Raw genomic sequence first — 26752 nt, 5'->3', positions numbered from 1 at the left:
TTTTTTGCAAACATTTTTACTATAAAACTGGATTTTGCGATAAAAAATTCAATTTTCGCAAATTTGCAATTTTTTTTGCAGATTCTAAAAGTAGAGCACAAGAGCTTTCTAATGATGTATCATTTGTCATATTTGGACATAAAACATGGGATTTAGAGGGGTTGGTCAAATTGACCCCCCCCGGCCAGCGTATCCTGGTTTTCAAGTACCCCAGCGGGGATAGGGTTAATTTAAGTGAGCCACTTTGATGACCAAAATCTATCCCTGTAAAAGATATTTCAAAACATTAAATAAAGAATAACATGCATGACTGATCAAAACCAACCCCCTAGCCAATAGGATAACAGTTGCAGTATGCTGTTTTTCTGAGGCCTTATCTTGTCTACACAGTGGTTGTCTTGTTCCCGTACTTTGAAGAACGATAGTTTAGTCGCTCTATGTCTCACAAAACATTCTTATCTGATAGATAGATAATTTGTATGACAACATTATGACCACTTTAATGTCATTCAGGGACTCAATAACTTAAATATTTCATGTGGATGCTCCCAGTCAGGGCTTATCTGAGTAGCTGCCTCAGCTTCATCCAGTTGCTCTGGTTCAGGGGCTCAAACTCAAACTCCAATATATCCTCTTGTGCTATATCTGGACTAGGAGTCCTATGGTTTGAAGATCCAGAAGAGGAAATATCATCTTTCAACCAGGGAAGCAGTCTTTCCACAAGGTACTGTAGTTGGTCAACATAAGCTTCCATATCACCAGGTGATACATTGATTGCTTTTGTTAAGATCATAGCTGCTCCTGGAGTTAAAGGGAACTCTGGGTCCTGGGTAGGAACTGGAGTAGTTTTCCAACTCTAAATCCAAGTAAGCTTCCACAACAGGGTGATTGGGAGCTGCTTGCAGAGAGCAGCTTCTTCCATCTCTGATACTTTATCCTTCTAAATGTAGACCTACTGGTTCCTCAATCATGTCCAGAAGACAATAGATCCTGTCCTCGTAGATCCTCATGATCTCTTCTTCACCTGGAGTCATAGGTCTGTACTGTTATTCTGACTGCTCTATATCTTAAATGTCCCCACTGGGAGAAGATGGAGCTTCTATACGTCTTAGAAGTACTAACTGCCCTATATCTCGAATGTTCCTATTACATGAACCATCACAAAAAGCTAGAGTTTCATCTTGTCAACCTTAATCTGTAGTTGGACTAGCTGGGGCTGTTACAATTCCCTTCAGTGCCAGAAACTAATTGACAAAGGTCCCTTGGGGATGCTGATGAAACTGAAAAGCCATCCTCTGGGATATTGATGGGGAAGGAGGCTTGGTACTCAAGTAGGCATATTAAAGTATCCGGAGAGCTGTCAAAAAAGAACACATCCCCAGGCCTTAAATGGAACCAACGAAGCAAAGGCTCAAACATCTATCCTGGTAAGATCCTGGCGTGTGTTAATCCTTAATTCTAGGCTCTCTAATAACTTAAGAGTCAGACAAAGGGTTGAGGGGTTGTATCAGGTCATTATTTATTACAAGAGCAACATGTGACCATTAGATGGCAGTCAAAAAACCTTCCATGGCGTGCCAGGACACTTTTGGCCTGCTTAGCCTATCCGGGTAGAGCATATGTGCAGTCGGGTTAGTCTGTGGTTTCTGTAGGAGCAAATAGATTGTCAAGTACAGTAGATGGCAATATTGAATTTGTACACTGTTAGTACATTGAGCACAGCTGTATTCTAAAGTCATTTGTGATTTATATATAATATCTTACAGTGAAAAAATATGCTTTCACACGTTGTACTATCTACCTACGTTTGTAGACCTCTAATATAACCCATTATTAACTTGAACTGCACTTCAAATCAGAGCTTCGGATTTACATCGATAGCTCATGAGATCGTGCCCATTGGTTTGACATTGAAAGATTAAACGGTTGTATTTGGAATAATTACATGCAACTTTATGGAATGTCGTCTTACACAAAGTTAAAAACAATGTGGGGGAGCTAAAACTTCTTGATGCCCTTCAGGTCAGTTTCCACTCTTCATTAATGATCGTTAACAAAGGGTCGTCGTTAATGATCGTTAACAAAGGGTCGTCTTGAAAAACGATCGTTTTTAATAATGACCGTTTTTCAAAACAACCCTTTTTAAAAAACGAACTTTTTGAAAAAACAATCGTTTTCATCACAAAACGATCGTTTTTGAGAAAAATGAAAACGTTAGCATCCCCACTTTTGTCTCTGTTGACGTTGATAGCTGGTCCTTGCTGTAACATACAAGTTTAGATTGTGCCCATTGGTTTAGCAAGAATTTTGCATTTTTTTAAATTTCTTTTTGTTTGAGAAATTTTTGCAATATTGAAATATGAAATTTTCTCATTTTTTTTCGCAAAACTTATTTTACAAAAATAAGAAATGCAAAAAATGTTGCGCAAATATATTTTGTCATTAAAAATGCGAAATTTTAATGAAACAATTTTCCTTTTTTACCCTATTAAAGAGTGATGAAGAGTTTTTAAAATTCGGTGTTGGTGAAGGACCAAACCTCTGTAGAGTAAAAAGTAGATGTTAGTTCCACATTTATTGAAAATAAGTCTGGGTTGACCCTCGTCAGTTCATTATTATTCCTTGAGATTGTTTCTTCACAAAGATTAAATACAAACTTTACCGTTGATGAAAATAAAACATGGTACGTCAAACAGGTTGAATCATGCAGTGAATCTCATCACTGGAATGGTAATACAACAGAGTCTCACTCAAAACAAGAAGTGAGTCGTATACCGGAGAAAGAAAACCCAAAGATGAGACCTTCAAGAAAACCATGCTACTAAAAGAGCAAGTTAAGAATAAGGCCAGAAAAGAATACTCCAAGAAAATACTCAAAGTTTATCAGACAATATCCAAGATCTGTGCAGAAACACAAATATAAATTGTGTGCAAGAATCAGATTATCCTACAGATGAAATCTGGAACATTATGAAGAAACTGATGTTTTAAAATTCATCATAAATGAAAGGAGATCAACAAAAATTAACATAGAATGCCCCCGAAAAATGAAGGTAATGTTTGAAGCAGAAATAGCTAATGCGACCTGAAGTTTGCCGTATACCCATCTGCTATACACAACAGGAATCAAGAGAAGCATAGAGAAGCATCAAGATCAAGAAAATAAGCATCAAGATCAAGAGAAGAATATACCTAGAGAAACATCAAGATCAGGAAAAGCATCAAGATCAGGAAAAGCATCAAGATCAAGAGAAATATCAACAGCAAGATAATCATCAAGATCAGGAGAAGCGTCAAGATCAAGATAAGCACAAAGATCAAGAAAAACATCAAGATCAACCAATTTCAGGCCCTAGATGGAAAAATTCTGTGAGTGGAGATGGACAAGTAGCTCATCTATAATTTTTTTTGTGGCGGACAGGAGTATATCGGTTGAGACATATAATACCTACTGTGAGGGTATCAGACTGAAGATACACAGTAATGTGGATAACACTTCCCTCATCCTCATGCACGTTTTGTTAAAAATCACACAAGAAAAATAAATTTCCAACAAATCAGGCTAAATTTCTGCCGAGAATGCTAGAGTATTGTTACTAAAGGAGTGTTCCCTTACTCATCATGCATGTATACAAAGGGGGTGTATATATATACCATACAGGGGGTGGGATATATATATATACTATACAGGAGGGTGTGTGTGTAAATATACTCTATTGGGGTAGGGTGTATACTGCACAGTGTGTGCCTAAAAACCGGCATTTCAACCAGGCAGTCAAAATTGACCTGGTCCGAGACGGGCAATTTTGACCAGGCAGAAAAAAAAGGCTAAAAAGAGCAGTAAACATAAACATTTTACACTGAACGTAACATAAGCATAGAACTTACATCAAATGCAAACTTTTCATAGAAATAAAAAAATTTTGAAAACAATTTTTCACAGATTTATATCTGTTGGAGTTGGAGGTTCCTGAATTTGAATCTCTCCCAATTGTTGCTAGCTGCTCTATCACCCTATCCACCTGTAACATGCCTGCAACCTATAGGCGATACTTGGCATATCTAAAGGAAGGGCGGGAATGAAACAGGACGATATTTGGTTTAAAAATGAAGGCGCTAAAAAATAAAAACCTTACCTGGTCAAAATTGACCGTCTTGTCACAAATGGGTTAATAGATCTATGTACTGTCTTATCTCAGCTTAGAACAGCACCGCTTCTTTCTTTTTTTATGAAATTGTATTTTGTGTATGTAACCCAATAACAAGTATTTTTAGCTTATTGAACAGAATTGATTCCATTTTCAGTAATTGTAAATTTTCTAAAAATCTTTAACAATTCTTTAACAACTGCTCGATGTTGATAACCGAGTAGTTCTTCCATCACCCATCACCCATGTTTGCTATTGCTAATCTCCTCTGCAGATGTCTTACATTCATGAACAGTACCGTCTTTGGGGTTGAAGCTGACACAGTCTCTGGTCGTCTAAACCAAGTAAAATTTATCTGGACTTTATCTTTGGTCAAAGTTCTGAAATTTGTGGGCCCGTCTAGCCTCAGAATTTTAGCTCTGAAATAAAAATATTCAGAGACACAGAATAAGTGAGTTAGTGCATAGAGGGTCATTTGATATTACTCTTACAGTCTCTTCAGGTTGTCTCTTGTTTATAGGGTTGGGTTTGGACATGGCCAACTTACTATGGATATGCAAATGTATGTATATTAGGAGGAGGAAACTCAAATTACTTCAAGTACAGACCAGGGTAGGTTTTTTTAAACAAAAATTTATTTGATTAATATGATCTTGTTTGTTCGAATCTATGTAAGAAAGACCAGGAAAAAAGTTTCTGAATGAAAAAATGTGGAAATAAAAACTTTTTGTAAAAAAAAACTAAGAAAAAAAGTCTTGTCAAGTTGTCAAAATGAGGTCAATTTCAAGTGGTTTTCATAAAAAGTACTGTTACGCTAGCACACGCAGCATAGTTAGAGTCTGTGAAATATCCCTGTTCTCTGGGGAGGACCTATTCTCCCCTGTACTGTATAGATGTTCTGTACAAGTGTTTTCTAGAAGAAGTTGGAAATAAAGAACCTGTTTTCTGCCAACAGCTTTTAGCATACTGCACAGACGAAACGGACTCATGTTCTTTATTTACTGTTTTGCAGTATATAGTCGTCAGATTTAAAATTAGTTATATTATAGTATGTTTTCTTGATTATTTTTGTGCTGAAATCAGCTGACTACTGTGGTAATTATGATTATAAATATTAAAATATTTCTTTACCTTTCTTGTGTTATATATATATATATGATGAATATTGGCTTGATTACAGTTTTGTAATGCCTGATGGGTGTAATATCGTTTGTTCAATGAGAAATGGTTTATATTATGCTTGTCAATGCTTTTTCTGTGATCCTAAAAATTTTTATTTTTCTAGACTGAAGTACTGTTCCACAATAAAACTTTAAGACTTTTCCTGTGTTTTAATTCATCATGAGAAGGATTGAGAGTAGAGGTGCTTACGGTTCGGCCCAAAGAAACTCAGCATGGTACTTGATTTTTGTATAACCCAGGGCAACGCCAGTTGGGAAACAAGTACTTTTGTTATGCATGTGCATATGAAATAAGGCCAAGGATATTTTTAATATTAATTTCCCCCTTTTTTTGTAAACAATCTCTGTTCCCAAGCATTTTTTACTATAATAGGACTTTTTTCTGGGAACAGTTTTGTATAAAGTCTGTTAGGCTAGCACACGCAGTGTAGTTAGAGTCTATGAAATATCCCTGTTCTCTGGGAAGGACCTATTATCCCCTGTACTGTACAGATGTTCTGTACAAGTGGTTTCCACTCCAGAATGTGTTGGAAATAAAGAACCTGTTTTCTGCCGACATTATTTTCATGCTGAAATCAGTGGACTACTGTGGTAATTAAGATTCTAAATATTATTATATTTTTTACGTTTCTTGTGTTGCATATATATATGATAAATATGGGCTTGTTCACAGTTTTTTAATGCCTGATCGGTGAAATGTCTTTGTTCAATGAGAAATGGTTTATTTTAAGCTCGTCAATGCTTTTTTTGTGATCCTGAAAAGTTTTATTTTTTAATCAGACTGAAGTACCGTTCCTCAATAAAACTTGAAGCCCTTTCCTGTGTTTTGTTCATCATGAGAAGGAGTGAGAGTAGAGGTGCTTACGGTTTGCCCAAAGAAACTCAGCACGGCACTTGATTTTTGTATAGACCAGGGCAACACCAGTTGCAAAACATTCAGTCACAATTCGCTTTAGGGTACCAACTTTTAAGCCCCAAAGATGAATTGATGTTTTAAATTGAGAAAAAATTGAGTCAAAGAAAGTAATCCATAGAATCTACCTGATCTATATTAGACTAGATTACTACCGGGTCGCATTTTAAGTCCTATTTATTGAGACATTTTCTTATTTTTCCAGTAGTGTTTGCCAGTAATGGAAAAATAAACGGAAGAATTCAGTAAAAGGAATCTTTTTATCTGAGAAATTGTTTGAATCCTTTAATCCCTTTGAATCCCCGAATCTATATTCGGTACGATTATGATAGGGCACCTAATTAGGTCTTAATCTTGAGACATTTTCTTATCTTCTAGTCGTGCCTGCCAGCAATGGAAAGATACACAGAATGATTGAGTGAAATGGATCTTCATTAAGTACTAAATTTTAAATCAAGCCTAATCAATAAGATACTCTCTTGTCTTCCTTTAGTGCTTACCACTGATTGGATTGTACACAGAATGATTGAGTGAGATAAATTTATCTTGAGAATTGAACTGTGTAGTATTCTCTTACTACTAAAAATGTGCAATAAATTGGCAAACTTAAATTAGCAAACTTTGATAAGATCACACTTGAAGTTATTCTACTTGTATTAGATCAATTATCTTTGCAACCAGACAACTTTGCAGATCGGGTTATTTCCACCACTCAGACCTAACCCTCATGCAATGTTGTTATCTTTGCAACCTGGCAATATTATACTTTGGGCTATCTCTATCATGCAGAGTAAACCTTTATATAATTACTAGAAATTCAAGGCGCTTCGCGCCCTTCTTTCTAGCCTTAGAGGGCGCTTCGCGCCCATCTTCTAAATTAATTGTGAACATGTTCTCTTTGTGTACATCGTAAAACAAAACAAAAATAATTCGCGGATTTTCACAAAAAATTTCACTGATTTTCCAAATTTTAAAAAATTTAATGACGATCGAATTTTGATGGAGACAAATATTTGAAATTTTGATTTTTCATAAACCTTCCCTGGGGTCCCTAGATGTCCCACAAAAAATTTGGGCCCGATCGGTTCAGCCGTTTTGACGTTTATTGGATACAAACAAACAAACAAACAAACAGACAAACAGACAGACAGACTAGCCAAATTTATATATTTATATAATTATTTCCTCGTACAATAATTAACACCCAAAGTAATAAACATATTTTCTACAATGTCAACACATTTATTTACATAATCATAAATGCATGCATCATATTAGATAAAGATAATCTGATGACATAATTATCAGCCTTGATCCCTTTTACTTTTAAGGTTTCTTAGCTTGACGTTTAAGCACTCTCTCAGTTAGTTTACCAGTCTAAAGTGCATGACTGATATAGCTTTCAGTCCGTCAATCAACTTTATATCTTTACTATTACAGGTCTGCTGGTCAACCCACTCCTGCATGATCTGGAGCAGATCCCAAACCTGGTTAGACAGCCTGTCACTGACCTCTGTCCTAGTAGAGTCAGGATACAGCCTGTATTCTTGCTCCTAAGCCTTCCCTGTGTCCCAAACCTCAACTTGGGGGACAACAGCAGGCTTAAGGGAGCTAGTGTCCCCCGGAGTAGGGAACAGGATGCTTCTCATCTCCTTATTAAGTTCCGTCAAACTAGCAATGACGTCTTGGAGCATCTGTGGAACATCCTCCATCATCCTCCTTACTATCCTCTACAACATCCTCAGTTACATCTTCATCCTTTGAGGTTGGGACAGTGACAATGGGAGTGTCCCCACTGATAAGAGGAGTGAGGTCAGCTGGATCAACTTCATCTTCATCCAGCTCTACTTCTTCAATGTAGGCGGGGTTCCGCACAATAACCGAGACCCGGTCCATCTTCTCCTGATGTAGCTCATCCTGACAGGTTCCCTCTGTATACTATATGTTCGCTGTATGTAGCACAGGACTCAGAGTGGTAGTGTGCAGGAGACTTGTGTCTACTGCTACCGCTCGGGTTGTACTGATCCCTGGTATCCAGTTGTATTCAAGGGACTGTTCACTCTTATTAAGAACAATCTTAGATACAACAATTGTTTAATAATACCCAATCCCTTTGTTCTTATCTGACCTATTCCCGAAAGTTACAACAGGGCGTCTACAGTTATTGAATTGAGTCTAGTTTCAAATTTTCTCCTGATCTTCTCTTAATGCCTAATTAGGAAATTGATGGGGAATTTATTGAAATCTTAGTACTCAAAGTTCTTGAACCATGTGGGGGGCAGCCAGAAGGAGGTCTACATCAGAAGGGGAGGGAGATAGATTGAGTAGCACCTTGCTTTTGCCTGAAACCATACGATTTGATCATTTTGATTCCGATAGATATGCATCCACTCCTGAAGTCAATACTAAAGGGTTTATTGATGAGAACTTTGAAAGTAGTAGAGGGATGGGGTTTGAACCCAGAGTTCGTACTAGATCCAAGGCTGTTCCAAATTCTATTGATGTAAAACTGAGAGAGGATTTTACCCAGCTTAAAAATGCGATACTTAAGTGGGGGGAAATTGTTTGCTCTATTCCCCAAGTGGGAGATGTCATTGATTCAAAGTATAATGCATTTTTTGGGAGTATTGAGCTAAAGTTTTATTAACCAGGGGGGATCTGTCTTTGGTGGGAGAATTGGCTAGTCTTAAGGATAGATTGAGTGTAATCTGGAAACTAGCCAAGCCTGTATCCAAGGAGGATCCAGGTCCAGATCCTCAACCTGAAGAACGTGTTCCGGTTCGTGAATCCAGTAAAGAATATCGTAAAATGATGATAAGGAGTTGTGATCTAGACTATACCTTCCATGATGTAGAACCTATGGAGAAATCATCCCAGTATAGTATGGCATCTGCACCCATTTACAGGGGGGGGAGAAGTACTGAATGAATCCAGGAATAATAGCAAAGCAATGGCAGGCTGATGGACAGGATTTACTACCTCATAACATCCCAGGTCGGAGCAGAACAGATGCAGAATACGAACCAAGCATAATCTCTAGCGATAGACTTGCAGGAGTGGGAGGTACAGGATCTGTTCAATTGGAACCCGTTCATCCTAGCCTAATCACTCCCAGGGTTTTGCAACCTGATGGAACGCCTTCCAGAAGAGCACTAGATCTGAATACCAGTGGGTCCATCGATGAGATTATATCCAGATTATCTGTAGAAGGTTTAGGAAATAATGATCAAGCTGAACAATGGTCTAACTCTAAACTGATGAAACATCGACAGAATCTAGTGGAGAAAAAAGTTGATAAAATGTTTGAGGGGATGGATACATTCTTTATGGCCCTTCAAGAGCCAAAGGTAATACTCCAAACTGTGCAGGAGGATATAGACATACTGAAACCTAAAAGTTCTGAACTTTGGGAGAGATTGAAAATAGATGAGCAGAGATTATTCAAGCTGGAATCTAATGTGGATAAACTGGATTCTAAGGTGGATTAGAAAGTAGAAATAATGGTTAATGCTGAGACCATGGTGGATGCAGAGTTGATGGCTGATACCAAAATAGTTCAGATAAATAATATGATAATGGCTGATGCTGGGTTGATGGCTGATGCTGAGATAATGGTTAATACTGAGACCATGGTGGATGCAGAGTTGATGGCTGATACCAAAATAGTTCAGATAAATAATATGATAATGGCTGATGCTGGGTTGATGGCTGATGCTGAGATAATGGTTAATACTGAGACCATGGTGGATGCAGAGTTGATGGCTGATACTGAGATGAGGGCTGATGCTGAGTTGATGAGTGATGTTGAGATGATAGCTGATATTGAGATAATGACTGATACTGAGTTGATGGTTGATGCTGGAATAGTTCAGGTTAATAATATGATAATGGCTGATGCTGAATCAATGGCTGATGTTGGGATGATGGCTGAGGCCGAGTTGATGATTGATACCAAATTGGAGCAGATAGATAAGAGATATTTTAGTCTAATGAGAACCCCTGGTATGAGATCTCATGGTGATCCCAAGCTGATGGCTGATCTCAAGATAATGGCTGTTGCCAAGGTGATGGCTGATGCTAAAGTAACAAGTATTCTTGAGGATTTAGATACTGAGATTGAGGAGAGATATTATTCAATTAGAACAAATGAGAAGCTAGAATTGTCAGTAAAACCTCACCCGAGAAATGGAGGAGATATTCTGGGTTGTAAGGGAGAAAGACTAGATGATTTTGAAGAATCTTTGAATGATCATGAGAACTGCTGGAGATCCTGGAGAATCAAGGGAACTTGTGTGGATTACACAGTGCCCATGGAATGGTGAGGACCTTCAAGTGTCTGATAATGGATCAAGAAGTAAGTTTGAACCAATTAGAGTATGAGATTAATGATGGAGTACAGGCGGATGGAGGCATAATGGAGCAAGAGGAGAGGGATCTTTCAGGGAATTTGGATGATTTGGTGGCGGAGCAACATTCTCCAAGTCGCAATTTCAACATAGCCCTGGAAGATTCTACCAAAGAAAGGATAGGTGGGACGACTCTCAGGAATCCAGAGGGTACAACCAGAGATAATACTGATGTGGAGAGAGAGGGAGGTTCACTGGAGCATGATGAGATTAATCCCACAGGAAACTTGTCTAATTGTAAAGATTCTACCAAAAATGAGTTGGAAGAGACAACTAGTAGGAATCCAGATAGTGAAGGTTTGATGGAGCATGATGAGAAGAGTCTTTCAGGGAATTTGGATGATTTTGCAGAGGAGTTTAATTCTCCATTTCGCAATTTCGATATAGCCTTGTGAGACACAGTTGAAACTACCATGGGAGGGATGATTGTAAGGAATCCGATTCGTAAAATTCAACACACAATGGACTGGATAAAGGGTAGCAAGGATTATGAGTTTTCCGTTTCTTCAACTGATGCAGGGAGGGGTGTAGCAGAGCTACTAGTGGATACCCCAAGGTTGAAGAATTAAGTTTAACCAGAAAAAGTTTTTAAAGAAGATTGCTGAGGCTGAGAATTTTAAGAAGAATGGCGATGGTAAGAGGAATGAAGATTTTAGGAACAATGGTGGCTTTGATAAAGCTGATGGTTTTAAGAAGACTAATTATTTTAGACGGACTGAGGATTTAAAAAGGAGTAATAGTAATTTTAAGAAGAATGACGATCCTGAGAAGAATTGTGATGATCCATCACGGACTGAGGATTTAAAAAGGAGTAACGGTAATTTTCAGAAGAATGACGATCCTGAGAAGAATGGCGATCCTCAGAAGAATGGCAATCCTCAGAAGAATGGCGATCCTGAGAAAATTGTGATGATCAGGGATCTATGAGCGATCCTTATTTGCTTCTAAGATATTCTGGAATGGATGAGATCTATTGGTTTGGAGTATGGTTTGGTGAGATGTCAGGGATTGATCAATTTTATCCTGGATTGAACAGATCTCCTAGTTCAGTGAGATGCCTTGGCTTGGTGAGTTACCCTGGTATAAGTGGAAGCCAGAGAAGGATGGATTACCATCAGGAGTAGGAGAGCTGAACCTTAACAAGTTTAATATACAAAATGCACATGCAGAGCTACTGGTTAATCCTGTGTACCATGGATGGATGAAAGCTCTGAGATTGACTGGTTACATGCAAGGATGGAGGACTAAGTATTGTCATAACCGTCATCTGATCCAGGATGATAACTGCAGGATTTGTCAACTAGGAGAACATAGATGGGATCCCAGGAATGAGACGGAGAAAGCAGAGCAGTGTTTTTTCCAGTGGAAATCAGAAAGAGTGATAAGAGCATTAAAACCTGTGTAGATGAAGAGATTTGTTGTGCAAAATGGAGTGGTTTATGATGAAGGAAGATTGTCCCCTGAGTTCCAATTCAAAACAAAGGATCTGGATTGGGTGGGATATTTGGACAAGCAGCAGATATTAGGAAGGATTCACGTGGTTCTTCCTGATTCACCAGTCCTATATGCCTATCTAATGTACGTTCATACTAAGATGACGATTCAACCGGGGAACCTAGAGTTACTCCACGATCTCCCCGTATCTGCCTGTCTCACGATCCGGAGAGATATTCGGGGATTGAGGAGTTTTACTCATTGGTGTCTGGAGAGGAGGTGAGAGTGGAGAGAGGGTTTATCAATTTCTCAACCTTGGCGATCCTGGCTGGGTACAAGTTCCAATCCAAGAACATGACAGCTATGGGGGTCCAAGTGTTCTTTTTACAGTTTTTTAGTATATATTCGTCAAATTTAAAATTAGTTATATTATAGAATGTTTTCGTGATTATTTTCGTGCTGAAATCAGCAGACTACTGTAGTAAATATGATTCTAAATATTAAAATATTTTTTACGTTTCTTGTGTTGCATATATATATGATAAATATGGGCTTGTCCACAGTTTTTTAATGCCTGATGGGTGAAATATCTTTGTTCAATGAGAAATGATTTATATTATGCTCGTCAATGCTTTTTTTGTGATCCTAAAAAGTTTTATTTTTTATCAGACTGAAGTACCGTTCTTCAATAAAACTTGCCCTGTTTTTTATTCATCATGAGAAGGATTGAGAGTAGAGGTGCTTACGGTTCGGCCCAAAGAAACTCAGCACGGCACTTGATTTTTGTATAGACCAGGGCAACGCCAGTTGCAAAACAAAGTCATACTAAAACCAGAAGAAGTACTAAAAATTATGTCTCAAAGTGTTTTTTTCAAGGACTTTTTTCCACAAGACTTTATAGTGCCAAAATTTAGGACTTTATTTCCCAAAACTTTCTTTCAGAGAACTTTTTAGGCGGTTACCATTTGTTCAATCACCTGTGATCACAAGTGATAAAATTGAATAAATATCTATTTTTTAATAATATTTTGCTAATTTTCTAAAGTCCCTAAACATTATTATGGTACCATAGAAAGAATTATTTCAGAAAACATTTTTATTATTTCAGTGCAAAATTGACAGCTGGGTTCAAATCCAGCATCATTGTCTGGAACTAGATTATCTGCTGCTGAATCCAGTATGATTATCTAAAACTAGATTATCAGCTGCTGATGAATCCAGCATCATTGTCTGGAACTAGATTATCTGCTGCTGAATCCAGCATCATTGTCTGGAACTAGATTATCTGCTGCTGAATCCAGCATCATTGTCTGGAACTAGATTATCAGCTGCTGAACCCAGCATCATTGTCTAGAACTAGATTATCAGCTGCTGCTGAATCCAGCATCATTGTCTAGAACTAGTTTATCAGCTGCTGCTGAATCCAGCATCATTGTCTAGAACTAGATTATCAGTAAGAGATATTTAATATTATTATATAAAACAAAACTGCTGGTTTTACAACTAATTTTAAATTATAAAGTTTTGCTTTTTCTTTCAGTTGATTAAAAATAGCCATTTTAACAATTCAAACAATTAAAAATATATATCAAAATATAAATAATATGTAAGTTGATTAAAGTTAGCCGATTTAACATTTCAAAAAGTTAAAAATATATATCAAAATATGAATAATATGTAAGTTGATTAAAACCACAATAAGGATTCTTACTTATCCCAAGGGTAAAACTATTTGGCACTTTTTTTTATAAATCAAGTTTCACCAGTTTTAAAGTTTTCTTTGATTCATTAAATAAAAAGATTTGATAATTGGCAAACATTCACCAACATTAATTTTCTTGAAAATTGAGCAAATGAGCAAGAAAAACTCGAATTTTCAAAGATATTTGTTAGAATATTAAAACAACTAGTTTTTTATCCTTTAGCAAAACAATTTTAAAATACCAAAAAGCGGACAAATGAACTGTATTTAGCAGTTCAAAACATATCTTAAGATATTTATATCTTGATGTTTTGAAAAATTGAAAAATCTTATGATATAAATCATTCAAGAATGAGTTATTATCTTATTCAATTTTTTCCTTTATAAATGTTGCTTATAATTTACTACTGTATAATTATATATTAAAAGTTTCACGCCTATAATTTAACTTTGACAATAACTAATATTTTTACATTTTTAAAATTTAGATTTATCAGAAACATTGTCCTTGTAACAAACTTTGTTGTCTTAAACAAAACCAAATCCAAAAACTTGAAAATTAGGCTTTACAAATGTTAAAAAACTGCTTCGCAAGCACAATTTAAATTTTTAAGTTAAATTGCCACAGAAAGATATAATTACAAAGCAGCATAGCTTTTAGTTTGGCTTGAACACAAATATATAGTTGATTGCTTATCCTTATAAGATTACATGGCTTAGATATTTAAGTTTAATATGAATTATGTAGATGTGTGTTATTAATATTATTTAATTTTAAAGTTATGTCTAAATTATTAAGCAAAAGAACTACAATTTAATTCCAAGACGCATATTTTAAAATATTAACTGACGACGGTTTTATCTTTAAAAGATAATGAATCATTTTTGTTTTAAAAAAAGTTTTTAATTTATAGCTTGTATTTGCCAATATTGGATATGAATTATTATAGATCAGAATTAAACAGCTTATTTAGGTGTGAATAAATATTTAAATAAAATGATATAATATTTATTAATAAAGGCTTATACAGTGGTCCTTGGTGTGCCTTTATGTTTTAAATGATACTCTTCAAGCCACCATTTATTCTTTATTACATGAGAGCATGCACCCATTCATACTGGTGCTATGGAGAATAGCTGATGAGCTTTTATTTACTGTCAGATTATTTCTTCTTGAAATTTTACTGGGATTACTCAGCGTAGTATTGGACCAAAGCAACATACTGATAGTGCTACTCACAATCTGAAATTTCTGATGATGCATAGGATTATGCTTAATTATAGTAGTTTTAATTCTGTAGTTTAACAAGGTCAAGAAATAAAAGATTGTTATCAGGGGGGATGATAGTTCTCTACCTGTGTGCTCAGTTAGCTGTAGTGTATACTTACCAATGTTTTCTATATTGATCAAGACAAGGGTGTAATGCAAGGAAAGTTAATTGCGGTCGTGTAAACTCTGCGTACACAGGGGTCAATATAATTCCTTTTTCAATCCCATTTGGGATTGAGAAATTTGAAAGAAATGGGGGCAAATTGTTTAATTGGGGGCAAAATTTTTTTAAATGATAATTTTTAAAAAAATGGGTTTTAACTGTGGGCATTTTTTTTTTAAATTGGGGGCATTTTTTTTCAAAATTGGGGGCAAAAAATTATTTTGGGATCGAGAAAATCAGTTTTTTTGGGAATTATATTGACCCCTGTGCGTACATATTGAAACCAGTTCTCTTTCATTGATTTTTTTATGTGAAAGATGGATTCCAGGTCAGGCTTTGACATCCGTCTTGTGTTTACATTACCGCCCAGAGACAGTACACTGCAGTACAAAAGATGTCTACACTTCTGAAATAACTTTCCTTACATTACATCCTTGGATCAAGAAATATATAGACCAGGAACCACCATATCTGATACGTCAAATCTGTGTACTGCAGTGGGAGGAGATCAAAACAAAGAATTCAGGGGCAAAACATCAATTATGTGGGAGGGGGGCTAATGAGATATATTGCTATCGTTGACATGAATAATGATTATAAAACGCAAGAGTATTTAGTACTTGTGAGTATATGATTTAAAGGCATGAGAGAGAAATGATAATTACCAAGATTGTGAAACTTTATATGGTAAAATTTGTATGTTTTAATAAAAGCAAACACCTCCCGAGACCATCTTTGATTTATTGAAATTGTTTTTTTTTCGATAGGATCATGTCCTCTATCCAGAAACTCTTCATGTATTTTTTAAAAATATTTTCTCCAATAGATCTTTGGATGGATAAAACAAGGATCCTTTGGATTTTAAGACTATCCAATCACAGTTTGTTTTCTCCTCGCAGACTCAGACAAGGCCGGGAACTTTTGTATGGAGTTTTTTGGCAATAAACCCACATATATATATAAGTGCCTGTTTTGTGGACTTTTTTGCGCTGAATTTTCTGCACTCATAGGTTCCAGAAAACAGTTAAAGTTAGACTTTTTCAAGGAATAAGATTCAGAATACGTTGCATTTTATGTTTGATAATTATCTTTAGGATTAAAAGTAACGATTATGAAAATAGGTATTTTTAGAAAAAATCCATCACCACAGACATAAAAATTTTAATTTTTGGAAATTGAAAATACCTCATATTTTTCTGGTTCTTCTCCTATCATTTCAATCTGGTTCTAGAATAAAAAAAAAACTATTGAATTGATGTAAACCTTGGGAGGAAGGATGTAAACCATGGGAGGAAGAATTAAAACCTTGGGAGGAAGGGTTTAAATAATGGGAAGGAGGATGTAAACCTTGGGAGGAAGGATGTAAAACATGGGAGGAAGGATTAAACCTTGGGAGGAAGGGTTTAAATCATGGGAGGAAGGATGTAAACCTTGGGAGGAAGGGTTTAAACCTTGGGAGGAAGGGTTTAAACCATGGGAGGAAGGATGCAAACCTTGGGGGGGAAGGATTAAAGCCTTGGAAGAAAGGGTGTAAACCTTGGGAGTTAAGGTTTAAAAGGAGGAAGGATGTAAACCTTGGGAGGAAGGTTTAAACCTTGGGAGGAAAGGGTTTAAACCTTGGGAGGAAAAGTTTAAACCATGGGAGGAAGGATGTAAACCTTGGGAGGAGGGATGAATAGATGAATGAATGAATGAATGTAAACCTTGGGAGGAAGGATGTAAACCATGGGAGGAAGGATGTAAACGTTAGGAGGGAGGATTCAAATGTTGGGAAAAAAGGTTTACAATCTTGAAGGGTTAAACGTTATGAGGACAACTTTAATCTTTGGGAGGAAGGATTTAAACATTAGTAGGAAAGACTATACCTAAAGAGAAAGGTTTTAAATCTGAAAAGAAAGTTAAACCTCAGAAACAAGGCTAAGTGGGAATCTTTTTACCTTGCTTCTCCTTTATAGTTGTACGAGTTGCACAAATCTTATTGAGCATTAATAAGTTTTCCATATCTGAAACACCCAAATCAGATATACGCATATTGTGTACTGTACACTCTGGGAAGAATGTAAACAAACCCAGTGCCCCCAGAGCAGTTGAAGGGAAAGGATTAAACTCTGATAAACAGAATAATTTAACAGTCCAACAAAACAAACTAGTTCATATATAAAGTTAGTGCTCATTAAACTGTTGACTGACAGTAAACGTTTTTAGTTGTAAACTGTACACTGCTTTAGCAAAGCAAGAAACCTTGTGGTGAAAAAGTGAACTAAAAGCTACCAGAGAAAAGAGAAAACCTTCCGTTCTGATCCAGAGAATTAATTTTCCGATGCAACATAGTGAAATAAAATAAATAGCTGCTAAACCCAGCACCATCATCTGGAACTAGATTATCCGCTGATAATCCAGCATCATTGTCGGGAACTTGATTTTCAGCAGCTGAATCCAGCATCATTGCCTGGAACTAGATTATCCGCTGCTAAATCCAGCATCAATGTCTGGAACTAGATTATCTGCTGCTGAATCCATCATCATTGTCTGGAACTAGATTATCTGCTGCTGAATCCAGCATCATTGTCTAGAACTAGATTATCAGCTGCTGCTGAATCCAGCACCATTGGCTGGAGCTAGATTATCAGCTGCTATATCCAGCATCATGATCTGGAACTAGATTATCAGCTGCCGCTGAATCCAGCATCAATGTCTAGAACTAGATTATCAGCTGCTGCTGAATCCAGCATCAATGTCTAGAACTAGATTATCAGCTGCTGCTGAATCCAGCATCATTGTCTAGAACTAGATTATCAGCTGCTGCTGAATCCAGCATCAATGTCTGGAACTAGATTATCTGCTGCTGAATCCAGCATCATTGTCTGTAACTAGATAATCAGCTGCTAAATCCAGCATCATGATCTGGAACTAGATTATCAGCTGCTGAATCCAGAATCATTGTCTAGAACTAGATTATCAGCTGCTGAATCCAGCATCATTTTCTGGAACTAGATTATCAGATGCTGAATCCAGCATAATCGTCTGGAACTAGACTATCAGCTGCTGAATCCAGCATCATTGTCTGAAACTAGATTATCCACTGCTGAATCCAGCAAAATTGTGTAATACTAGATTATCAGTTGCTGCTGAATCCAGCATCATTGACTGGAACTATATTGTCAGCTCACAGCTGCTCTGAATCCAGCATCATTATCTGGAACTAGATTATCAGCTGCTAAATCCAGCATCATTATCTGGAACTAGATTATCAGTTGCTAAATCCAGCATCATTATCTGGAACTAGATCATCAGTTGCTAAATCCACCATCACTATACTGGAACTAGCTAAACGGATGTTGAATCTTTTTAAATACAAAGTAACTCAGAAAAGGATTTGAATTGGTGATTCAAATTAGAACCGGCAGTAGGCAGTTTAGCAACCTGTCAAATTCATTAAATTAGGTTAGATTACTTCATCTTTGAAGTTGCATTACCTATAGTTTTTATTTTTGTCCCAAAAAACATGGGAATTCATTGACAAATTCGTTATCGTCTTTTTTATGAATTAGCATTGTAATACCTAATTTCAAAAGCCATAGTATTTTTATGTCTGCTAGAGTTTATTTTATGAAAACGGTAAATGGCTATAAAGATGTGTCTATAATGTCTCCGCAATATGAACAGTGACGACGGACAAGTTTACTCTGTTTGTAATTTTCTTGTTTAACTAAGTACAACCGTATGCAGTCAAAACATGAACAAACAAAATGTGAACATAGCAGACGAAACTATTACAGATTACAGATTTCTCATTAGGTATCACCATAAACTAAATCAAAGAATTATTTAAAAAGACGATATCTACTTCGTCACTGAATTCCCATGTCTGTTAGGACACCCTGTACTTTACAAGATATCATACATAGATTTGTATTTAGATTTGTTTATTATTGCACAATTATTAAACACATAATTGTTTTATATTTAAAATACTTTGGTTCATTCTTACTTTTGTGTAACATTGTTTTATTCATGTACTGTACTGCAATGCAATCAAATATATATATCAATAAATAAATAAATAAATAAATTAAGATGTTGGAAAATTTCTTTCAATCAAGCTTGCCACTGGATCTGAAACAACATAATGATAATTAATAATAAAACAAACAAAAAAAACACGAAATTTATTTTAAAACTTAATTTTTTATCTTTCCACAGTTTATTTTTTTTGTAAATAAAGCCTCTTTAAATATTATAAATATAAATTTTTTTAAATCCTAGGCTTAAAGTATTTGCACAACTCCGATTAATTTTGATAAAATTGATAAAAATCAAAGTAATTCCAAATACAGGGTTACCCACAAAGGATGAGACTGTAAAGACGACCGGAAACACTTGAAATAAGACGACCCTAAGGCTAAATTATGTATTCTGACTTAACAATAGTTTTCTTATGGCTTGTTTAATGGTTTGAAAACGAAACAAACAAGTTTACAGTTGCAGGGATCGTGAAATATAAGAAATCAAACAGTTTGAATTTCGCACAGTCGTCTCTGAAGATTTATCATTTAAGGGTGACCCTGGAGCATTTTACAATGTAATAATTATAATTTATTATTTATCACTTATAATTATCTTTATTATTTTACAGTTTTAACTATGAGTAAATAATAATAATTTATTATTTATCACTTATAATTATCTTTATTATTTTACAATTTTAACTATGAGTAAATAATAATAATTTATTATTTATCACTTATAATTATCTTTATCATTTTACAATTTTAACTATGAGTAAATCATAATATTTTATCATTTAGCATTTATAGTTATCTTTATTATTTTAAATTGTAGAATTGAAAATGGAAATATAACATTATTACATCTTTTCTTTCTATGTTATTTTCCCGTGCTGACTGGAACATTTTGATGCAAAGGTTTAAATCTAATTAATAACATGACCAAAAATATCCTTAGTGTACAATTTAACCCAGTACTTCGGATACATCAAACGAATTAAAAAAATGTCGTCTTCTAAACGCTCCGAAAACGCGCGGTTAGGCTTATTTAAAATGCAACATCTGTAGTTTCACATAGCGATCCTCTTTTCCTCAAGTATAGAATCCTTAAGTTAAAGTGCATGACTGATTTCAATCAAACAACATTTATGTATAATTACACGAATTCGAATATAGCCTTCTACCCTTTTCTTTTAACAACACTTTTAATTTGACATTTTTGTATACATGCTTAAATATGATTATACATCCCATACTTAAAAACTGAAAATTATTTTATGCTCTTATTTGGCACCTTGGTAAACTACAGTAATATTGTTTTTCATCTTTGTGAAGAAACAATCTCAAGAACTGACGAGGGTCAACCCAGACCGAAATATATTTTCAATAAATGTGGAACTAACATCTACTTTTTTACTCTACAGAGGTTTGGTCCATCACCATCACTGAGTTTTAAGTTTATTGTAAACTCTCAAATCCTAGTAATATTCAACTTATAATAATAATAATATGAACGTTTATTGCTAAATATAAATTTACAAAATTGTCAGAAAATAAAAAAAACATGTATATGTAAATGTACAATATTGTTACAAATAATATTTTCTTCTATTTAGAATAGCAAAAAGATATAACTAGCATAGCTGTTTGAATACTATATCCTGAAATAAAACACATGACGTTGTGAGACCATACAACAAGTAAGAGGAAACCCAGATCAGGAGTTTGGGGGGATCATAGACGAGGGGTTAAAGAGCAACAACCACCTTGTAAAAATGAAAGATTAGAAAGAGTAGAGCTAGGACCTATTTTTACATATTATATGAATCAAATATATATTTTTTTAAATGCTTCTTAAAAGTATTGAAAGTTGAGATTCTCTTAAGAGTAAGGCTAAGGTTATTCCATGTTTTTGGAAGAGAATAGCTAGGAAAAGAATGCAACTTCTTTTTCAATGGTTCATTCAAAATATACTGTTTAGAACGGTTTTCTCGACTGAGAAAAACTCTCAAATCCTAGTAATATTCAACTTATTGTAAACTATTGTAAATGTGTGTTCTAATTGTGAGTTTTTAATGTGTGTTCTAATTGTGAGTTCTTAATGTGTGTCCTAACTCTGAGTTCTTAATGTGTGTTCTAATTGCGAGTTCTTAATGTGTATTCTAACTGTGAGTTCTTAATGTGTGTTCTAACTTTGAGTTCTTAATGTGTGTTCTAACTGTGAGTGTAATGTGTGTTCTAACTGTGACTACTTAATGTGTGTTCTAACTGTGAGTTCTTAATGTGTGTTCTAACTTTGAGTTCTTAATGTGTGTTCTAACTGTGACTACATACTGTGTGTTCTAACTGTGACTACTTAATGTGTGTCCTAACTGTGAGCTCTTAATGTGTGTCCTAACTGAGAGTTCTTAATGTGTGTCCAAACTGTGACTACATAATGTGTGTTCTAACTGTGACTACTTAATGTGTGTTCTAACTGTGAGTTCTTAATGTGTGTTCTAACTGTGATTTTAATGTGTGTTCTAACTGTGAGTTCTTAATGTGTGTTCTAACTGTGAATTCTTAATGTGTGTTTTAACTGTGAGTTCTTAATGTGTGTCCTAACTGTGAACTCTAAATGTTTGTCCTAACTGCGAGTTCTTAATGTGTATTCTAACTGTGAGTTTTTAATGTGTGTCCTAACTGCAAGTACTTAATGTGTGTTTTAATTGTGAGTTCTTAATGTGTGTCCTAACTGTGATTTCTTAATGTGTGTTTTAACTGTGAGTTCTAAATGTGTGTCCTAACTGCGGCTAATTAATGTGTGTTCTAATTGTGAGTTCTTAAAATGTGTGTCCTAACTGTGACTTCTTAATGTGTGTCTAACTGTTAGTTCTTAATGTGTGTTCTAACTGTGACTACTTAATGTGTGTCCTAACTGTGAATTCTTAATGTGTGTTCTTACTGTGAGTTCTAAATGTGTGTCCTAACTGTGGCTACTTAATGTGTGTTCTAACTGTGAGTTCTTAATGTGTGCTCTAACTGTGAGTTTTTAATGTGTGTTATAACTGTGAGTTCTTAATGTGTGTTCTAACTGTGAGCTTTTAATGTGTGTGTTCTAACTGTTAGTTTTTAATGTGTGTTCTAACTGTTAGTTTTTAATGTGTGTTCTAACTGTGAGTTTAATGTGTGTTCTAACTGTGAGTTTAATGTGTGTTCTAACTGTGAGTTCTTAATGTGTGTTTTAACAGTGAGTTCTTAATGTGTGTTTTAACAGTGAGTTCTTAATGTGTTCGTCCAAATAATATTGATTACTTTTTTGTAACAGAGATTATTTGTAGATACATTTAGTAAAAGTAAGTTTCCTGGTTTAGTTTTTACAAACTCGGGAACCCAGCTTTGCCTGGAGATCTAAGCATAGAATATTCTAATTTCGATAATCAAAATTCGAGGCAATTCGGACAAGAGGTTTGTGAGTTTTGATCCGACATACAGAGATACAGACAGACATAAATTACTACTTTATATAGATAGATAGATAGATAGATGTAGATGTTATATATATATATATATATATAACTATTACCTGATATAACATATTTTTTCCCTCATACAGTGAAATCCCAAACAAAATAATATATTGCCCCCCCTAGCAAAAGTCCTAGTTGCGCCTCTGATTACAAATAACAAAGCTTCCTATCATTGGAAGCATACACAATATTGGCATAGTTAACAATAGATATGTCATTTTGGGTGCTTTGGATGCATTTAATTCAAATGATGGACAGGTATTTTATCAAAAGCTATGAATCACGGCTAAACATTAAACAATCAAATAAATGAGAAAAGGAAGACGACTTTATACGCATCGGATCTGAAAGAAAATGTTTTGATTACAACGTTTCTTGAGCTAAATTTAAATTGAAAAAACGCCATCATATTTGTGCAAATTTCAAATTGAATATTAGATTTTAAGTATAAATTGAGGAATTTAAAATGACGTTTTTAAAAAATTGTTGACTCAAAAAAAGAAGAAATATTGTGATTAATTTTTTTTTTAATTTTAAACCTTTGAATTTATTAAAATAAATGAGAAACCAAACATGTAATTAAATTGATTAAATCAGATAAACCTGAATCAGATAGATTTAGATTTTAAGAAACATTACTCATACAAATGGCGCTTGCATGAAGTTTTCCACATAGTCTGTAAAATAAAGCCCGCAGGCAGAGTGTCTAGAGGAGCGGGGGAAGGCAGGCGGCCATGAGCCACCACTATTTCCTCTTCCGTACCACAAATTTGCTTTTTTCTCTTACGGAAGCTATGAGCCACTACATTTGACTCTTCCGGGCAAAACTACTTTTTTAAATGGTACATTTAGGGCCTTTAAAGTGCGATTTTCAAAAATCCAGCTAGAGTGCAGTACATTATGATTTAAGAATAAATCGTCAAAATATTCTTTGCCAGCTTCAAACAACTTAATTTCATATCTAGCCTGGAGCTTTAAGCAAGCGCGGTTTCAGGATTTAAGATGGGTGTGCCGGGGGTAAAAAAATGTAACCTCACTCCACCTTTCTAAATTCCCCCCCCCCTTATATTTTCTTATAAAAAATGTAACCCCCCTCTTTTGCTTAAAAGTTCTACTAAAATTATAGTTTCTTTTACCATTACGTACATGGTACTGGTAGGCAAACTTCTTATTAATGTTGTATCTCAGATTGTTCTTAATAAGAATGAACAGTCCCTTGAATATAACTGGATACCAGAGAGCAGTACAGCCCGAACCTTAGAAGAGTAGACACGTAACTATACACGTCTGTCTGCCACCTATCGTTCTAGGGCCTGCACAAAATACAGCGAACATATAGAATACAGAGGGAACCTTTCTGGACGAGCTACACCAGGAGAAGATAAACCGGGTTTCTGTTATTGTGCGAAACCCCGCCTACATTGAAGAAAATGAGTTGTATGAGGATGGAGTTAATCCAGCTAACCTTATTCCCCTTGTCAGTGGGAACACTCCCATCATCACTATCCCAGCCTCGGAGGATGAAGGTGTAGCTGAGGATGTTGTAAAGGATAGAGATGAAGATGAGAAGATGGAGGATGTTCCACAGATACTCCGGGACGTCATTAATGACCTGGAAGAACTCAACCGGGAGTTGAGGAGCATCCTGTCCCCTCCTCCTAGAGACACTTATAGCTCCCATCAGCCCACTGTTGTCCCCCATGTTGAGGTATGGGACACAGGGAAGGCTTGGGAGCGAGAATACAGACTGTATCCTGACTCTAATAGGAAAGAGGTCAGTGACAGGCTGTCCACCCAGGTATGGGATCTGCTCTGGATCATGCAGGAGCGGATTGACCAGCAGACCTGTAATAGTAAAGATATAGAGCTGATTGACGGACTGAAAGCTATATCAGTCATGCACTTTAGACTTGGTAAACTAACTGAGAGAGTGCTCAAACGTCAAGCTAGGAAACCTTATAAGTAAAAGGATCATGGCTGACAATTATTTCATCAGGTTATCTTTATCTAATATTATGTTTGCATTTATGATTATGTAAATAAATGTATTGACATTGTAGAAAACATGTTTATTACTTTGGGTGTTAATTATTGCAAGAGCAAGTAATTGTATAAAGGTTTACTCTGTCTGAAGTATAATATTGCCAGGTTGCAAAGATAACAACATTGCATAAGGGTTAGGTCCGAGTGAAGGAAATAACCCGATGTGCAATGTTGTCAGGTTGCAAAGATAATTGATCTATACAAGTAGAATAACTTAAAGTGTGATCTTATCAAAGTTTGCTAATTTAAGTTTGCCAATTTATTGCACATTTTTAGTAGTAAGAGAATACTACATTAATCCATTTATTTATCCAAAACGATATAATAAAAAATATTATGGATTGAACTTTATACATTAGCATTATACATATCATATCATATTATTCTATTAAAGCGAGAATTATCTTTTAGTAAATAATGCTTCAAATCATGCTATTTAGTTTCAATGTTTATTTTTAGAGTTAAGAATAAAAGTATACCATAGGAAGGCTGATAGTATATAAATGAATTTTTATTAAAATTTGAAAAAAATGAAAATATCTTTCCTTTTTTAAATATTCGATAATTTATTTTTTTTGGGCCGCTTGAAATGAAGGCATTACACTGTTGTCCGAAATTGAGGCAAGCCTCTTTGGGTTCATCGCTATTCTTTCCAAGTTGACCAACCTGTCGGAGGCCTGTCGGTGGTCATTGATGACCTGTTCAGGATCAAACGTCTAGTAATGACTTTGTAAAAATCCCCCATCCCCCCTAATCTCACTCAGGGGGGGGGTAATGGATTGTCACCCCTCCCCCTTGAAACCGTTCATGACTTAAAGTTTTCTAAAAAGTTAATGTGAATTACAATGATATACGATGTAAATGCATTATCAGTATATCATTTGTAAAAGTAAAAACAGAAAACGCGGAGTGCACTCGCAGCAAGGATGTGCCTTTGCACGCGCATGCAGAACAGAGCAGACAACTGTCAGTGCCAATGTGTGCGGACTGCCTGAGTCCTCAGTGCAGCCACACATTACTGCGTAAAAAGTAACATATGCAAGGGGTGGAGTAATTTTTCTAAAATGAAAAAAAAACTTTTTTTGAAAACTTTAAAATTATGAAAGTCATGTTTGAAAAAATTTGCAGACCAAATTTCAGAAATATAGAAAGTTTGGTTTAGCCCTGTTGAGGAGTCTGCAGCCTTGAAACCGGATGATATTTCGCAAAAATTTCAGTTTATCCCCAATAGATGTCTCTGCTTTAGAATATGAAATATAAGTCTTATTATCTGAGGTTTAGCAAAACTAAAAGATAAATGTAGAATCAATCAAACAAAACAGAGCATGCAATGTGGTCAAAAAAGTTTTCCAACATTTTCTTTCCTTGATTTATTGCTTACACATTTTCTAAAAAGTTTGTTTCTTAATTTGAAAAATTACTCTGAAACATATCAAACGTGAGACCTCCATCTGTACTTATTCTGCATATTGCTTATGTGCGGATTTACGCACACTGAAATAAAGCAATTAATAAAATTCATTGATAGTACAACCAGTACAAAGATAAAATTCTTCTAAATCTAACTCTCTTAGCTCTTGTTGAAACCAAAACACTTTCAACAAAACTCTCAGTTTAATAAATCATTTTCAGGGCATTATAAAACCTACAAAATATTAAATAAGTTACTTGAATAATAGGTATTTAAAATCTAAAAGGATTAAAAGATAGAAACAAAGATAGATAGATAATAAATAGAGATAGATAGATAGATAGATAGATAGATAGATAGATATATAGATAGATAGATAGATAGATAGATATATAGATTTATATATAGATTCATATACAGATATAAGATAAAAAGTTTGTAGGTTGGACACAACCATCCAACGGACGAAATATATTGATAGTTTTTATTTAGTAAAATTGAAAATATTCGATGGACACATGCAACTATATAAACAATAAATCCAACTTTTTTCAATATATTGATA

General features: G+C 35.1%; 1 protein-coding gene across 3 annotated transcripts in view; it reads left to right on the top strand.

The window, feature by feature from the left end:
- The window catches only part of LOC111709223 (uncharacterized), a 31564-nt gene extending 17999 nt beyond the window's left edge, over positions 1 to 13565 (top strand). For all 3 annotated transcript variants that reach the window (XM_023482841.1, XM_023482840.1, XM_023482842.1), the window contains 2 exons: positions 4669 to 4760; positions 13191 to 13565. In XM_023482841.1, coding sequence (XP_023338609.1) covers positions 4669 to 4760; positions 13191 to 13239 — 141 coding nt within the window. In that variant the 3' untranslated portion in view covers positions 13240 to 13565. The remainder of the gene's footprint in view (positions 1 to 4668; positions 4761 to 13190) is intronic.
- The last annotated feature ends 13187 nt before the right edge of the window (positions 13566 to 26752 follow it).

This window comes from Eurytemora carolleeae, unplaced genomic scaffold (genome assembly GCF_000591075.1).
Source record: "Eurytemora carolleeae unplaced genomic scaffold, Eaff_2.0 scaffold950, whole genome shotgun sequence".
Lineage (NCBI taxonomy): Eukaryota > Metazoa > Arthropoda > Copepoda > Calanoida > Temoridae > Eurytemora > Eurytemora carolleeae.
This window is presented reverse-complemented; position numbering and strand designations above follow the sequence as displayed.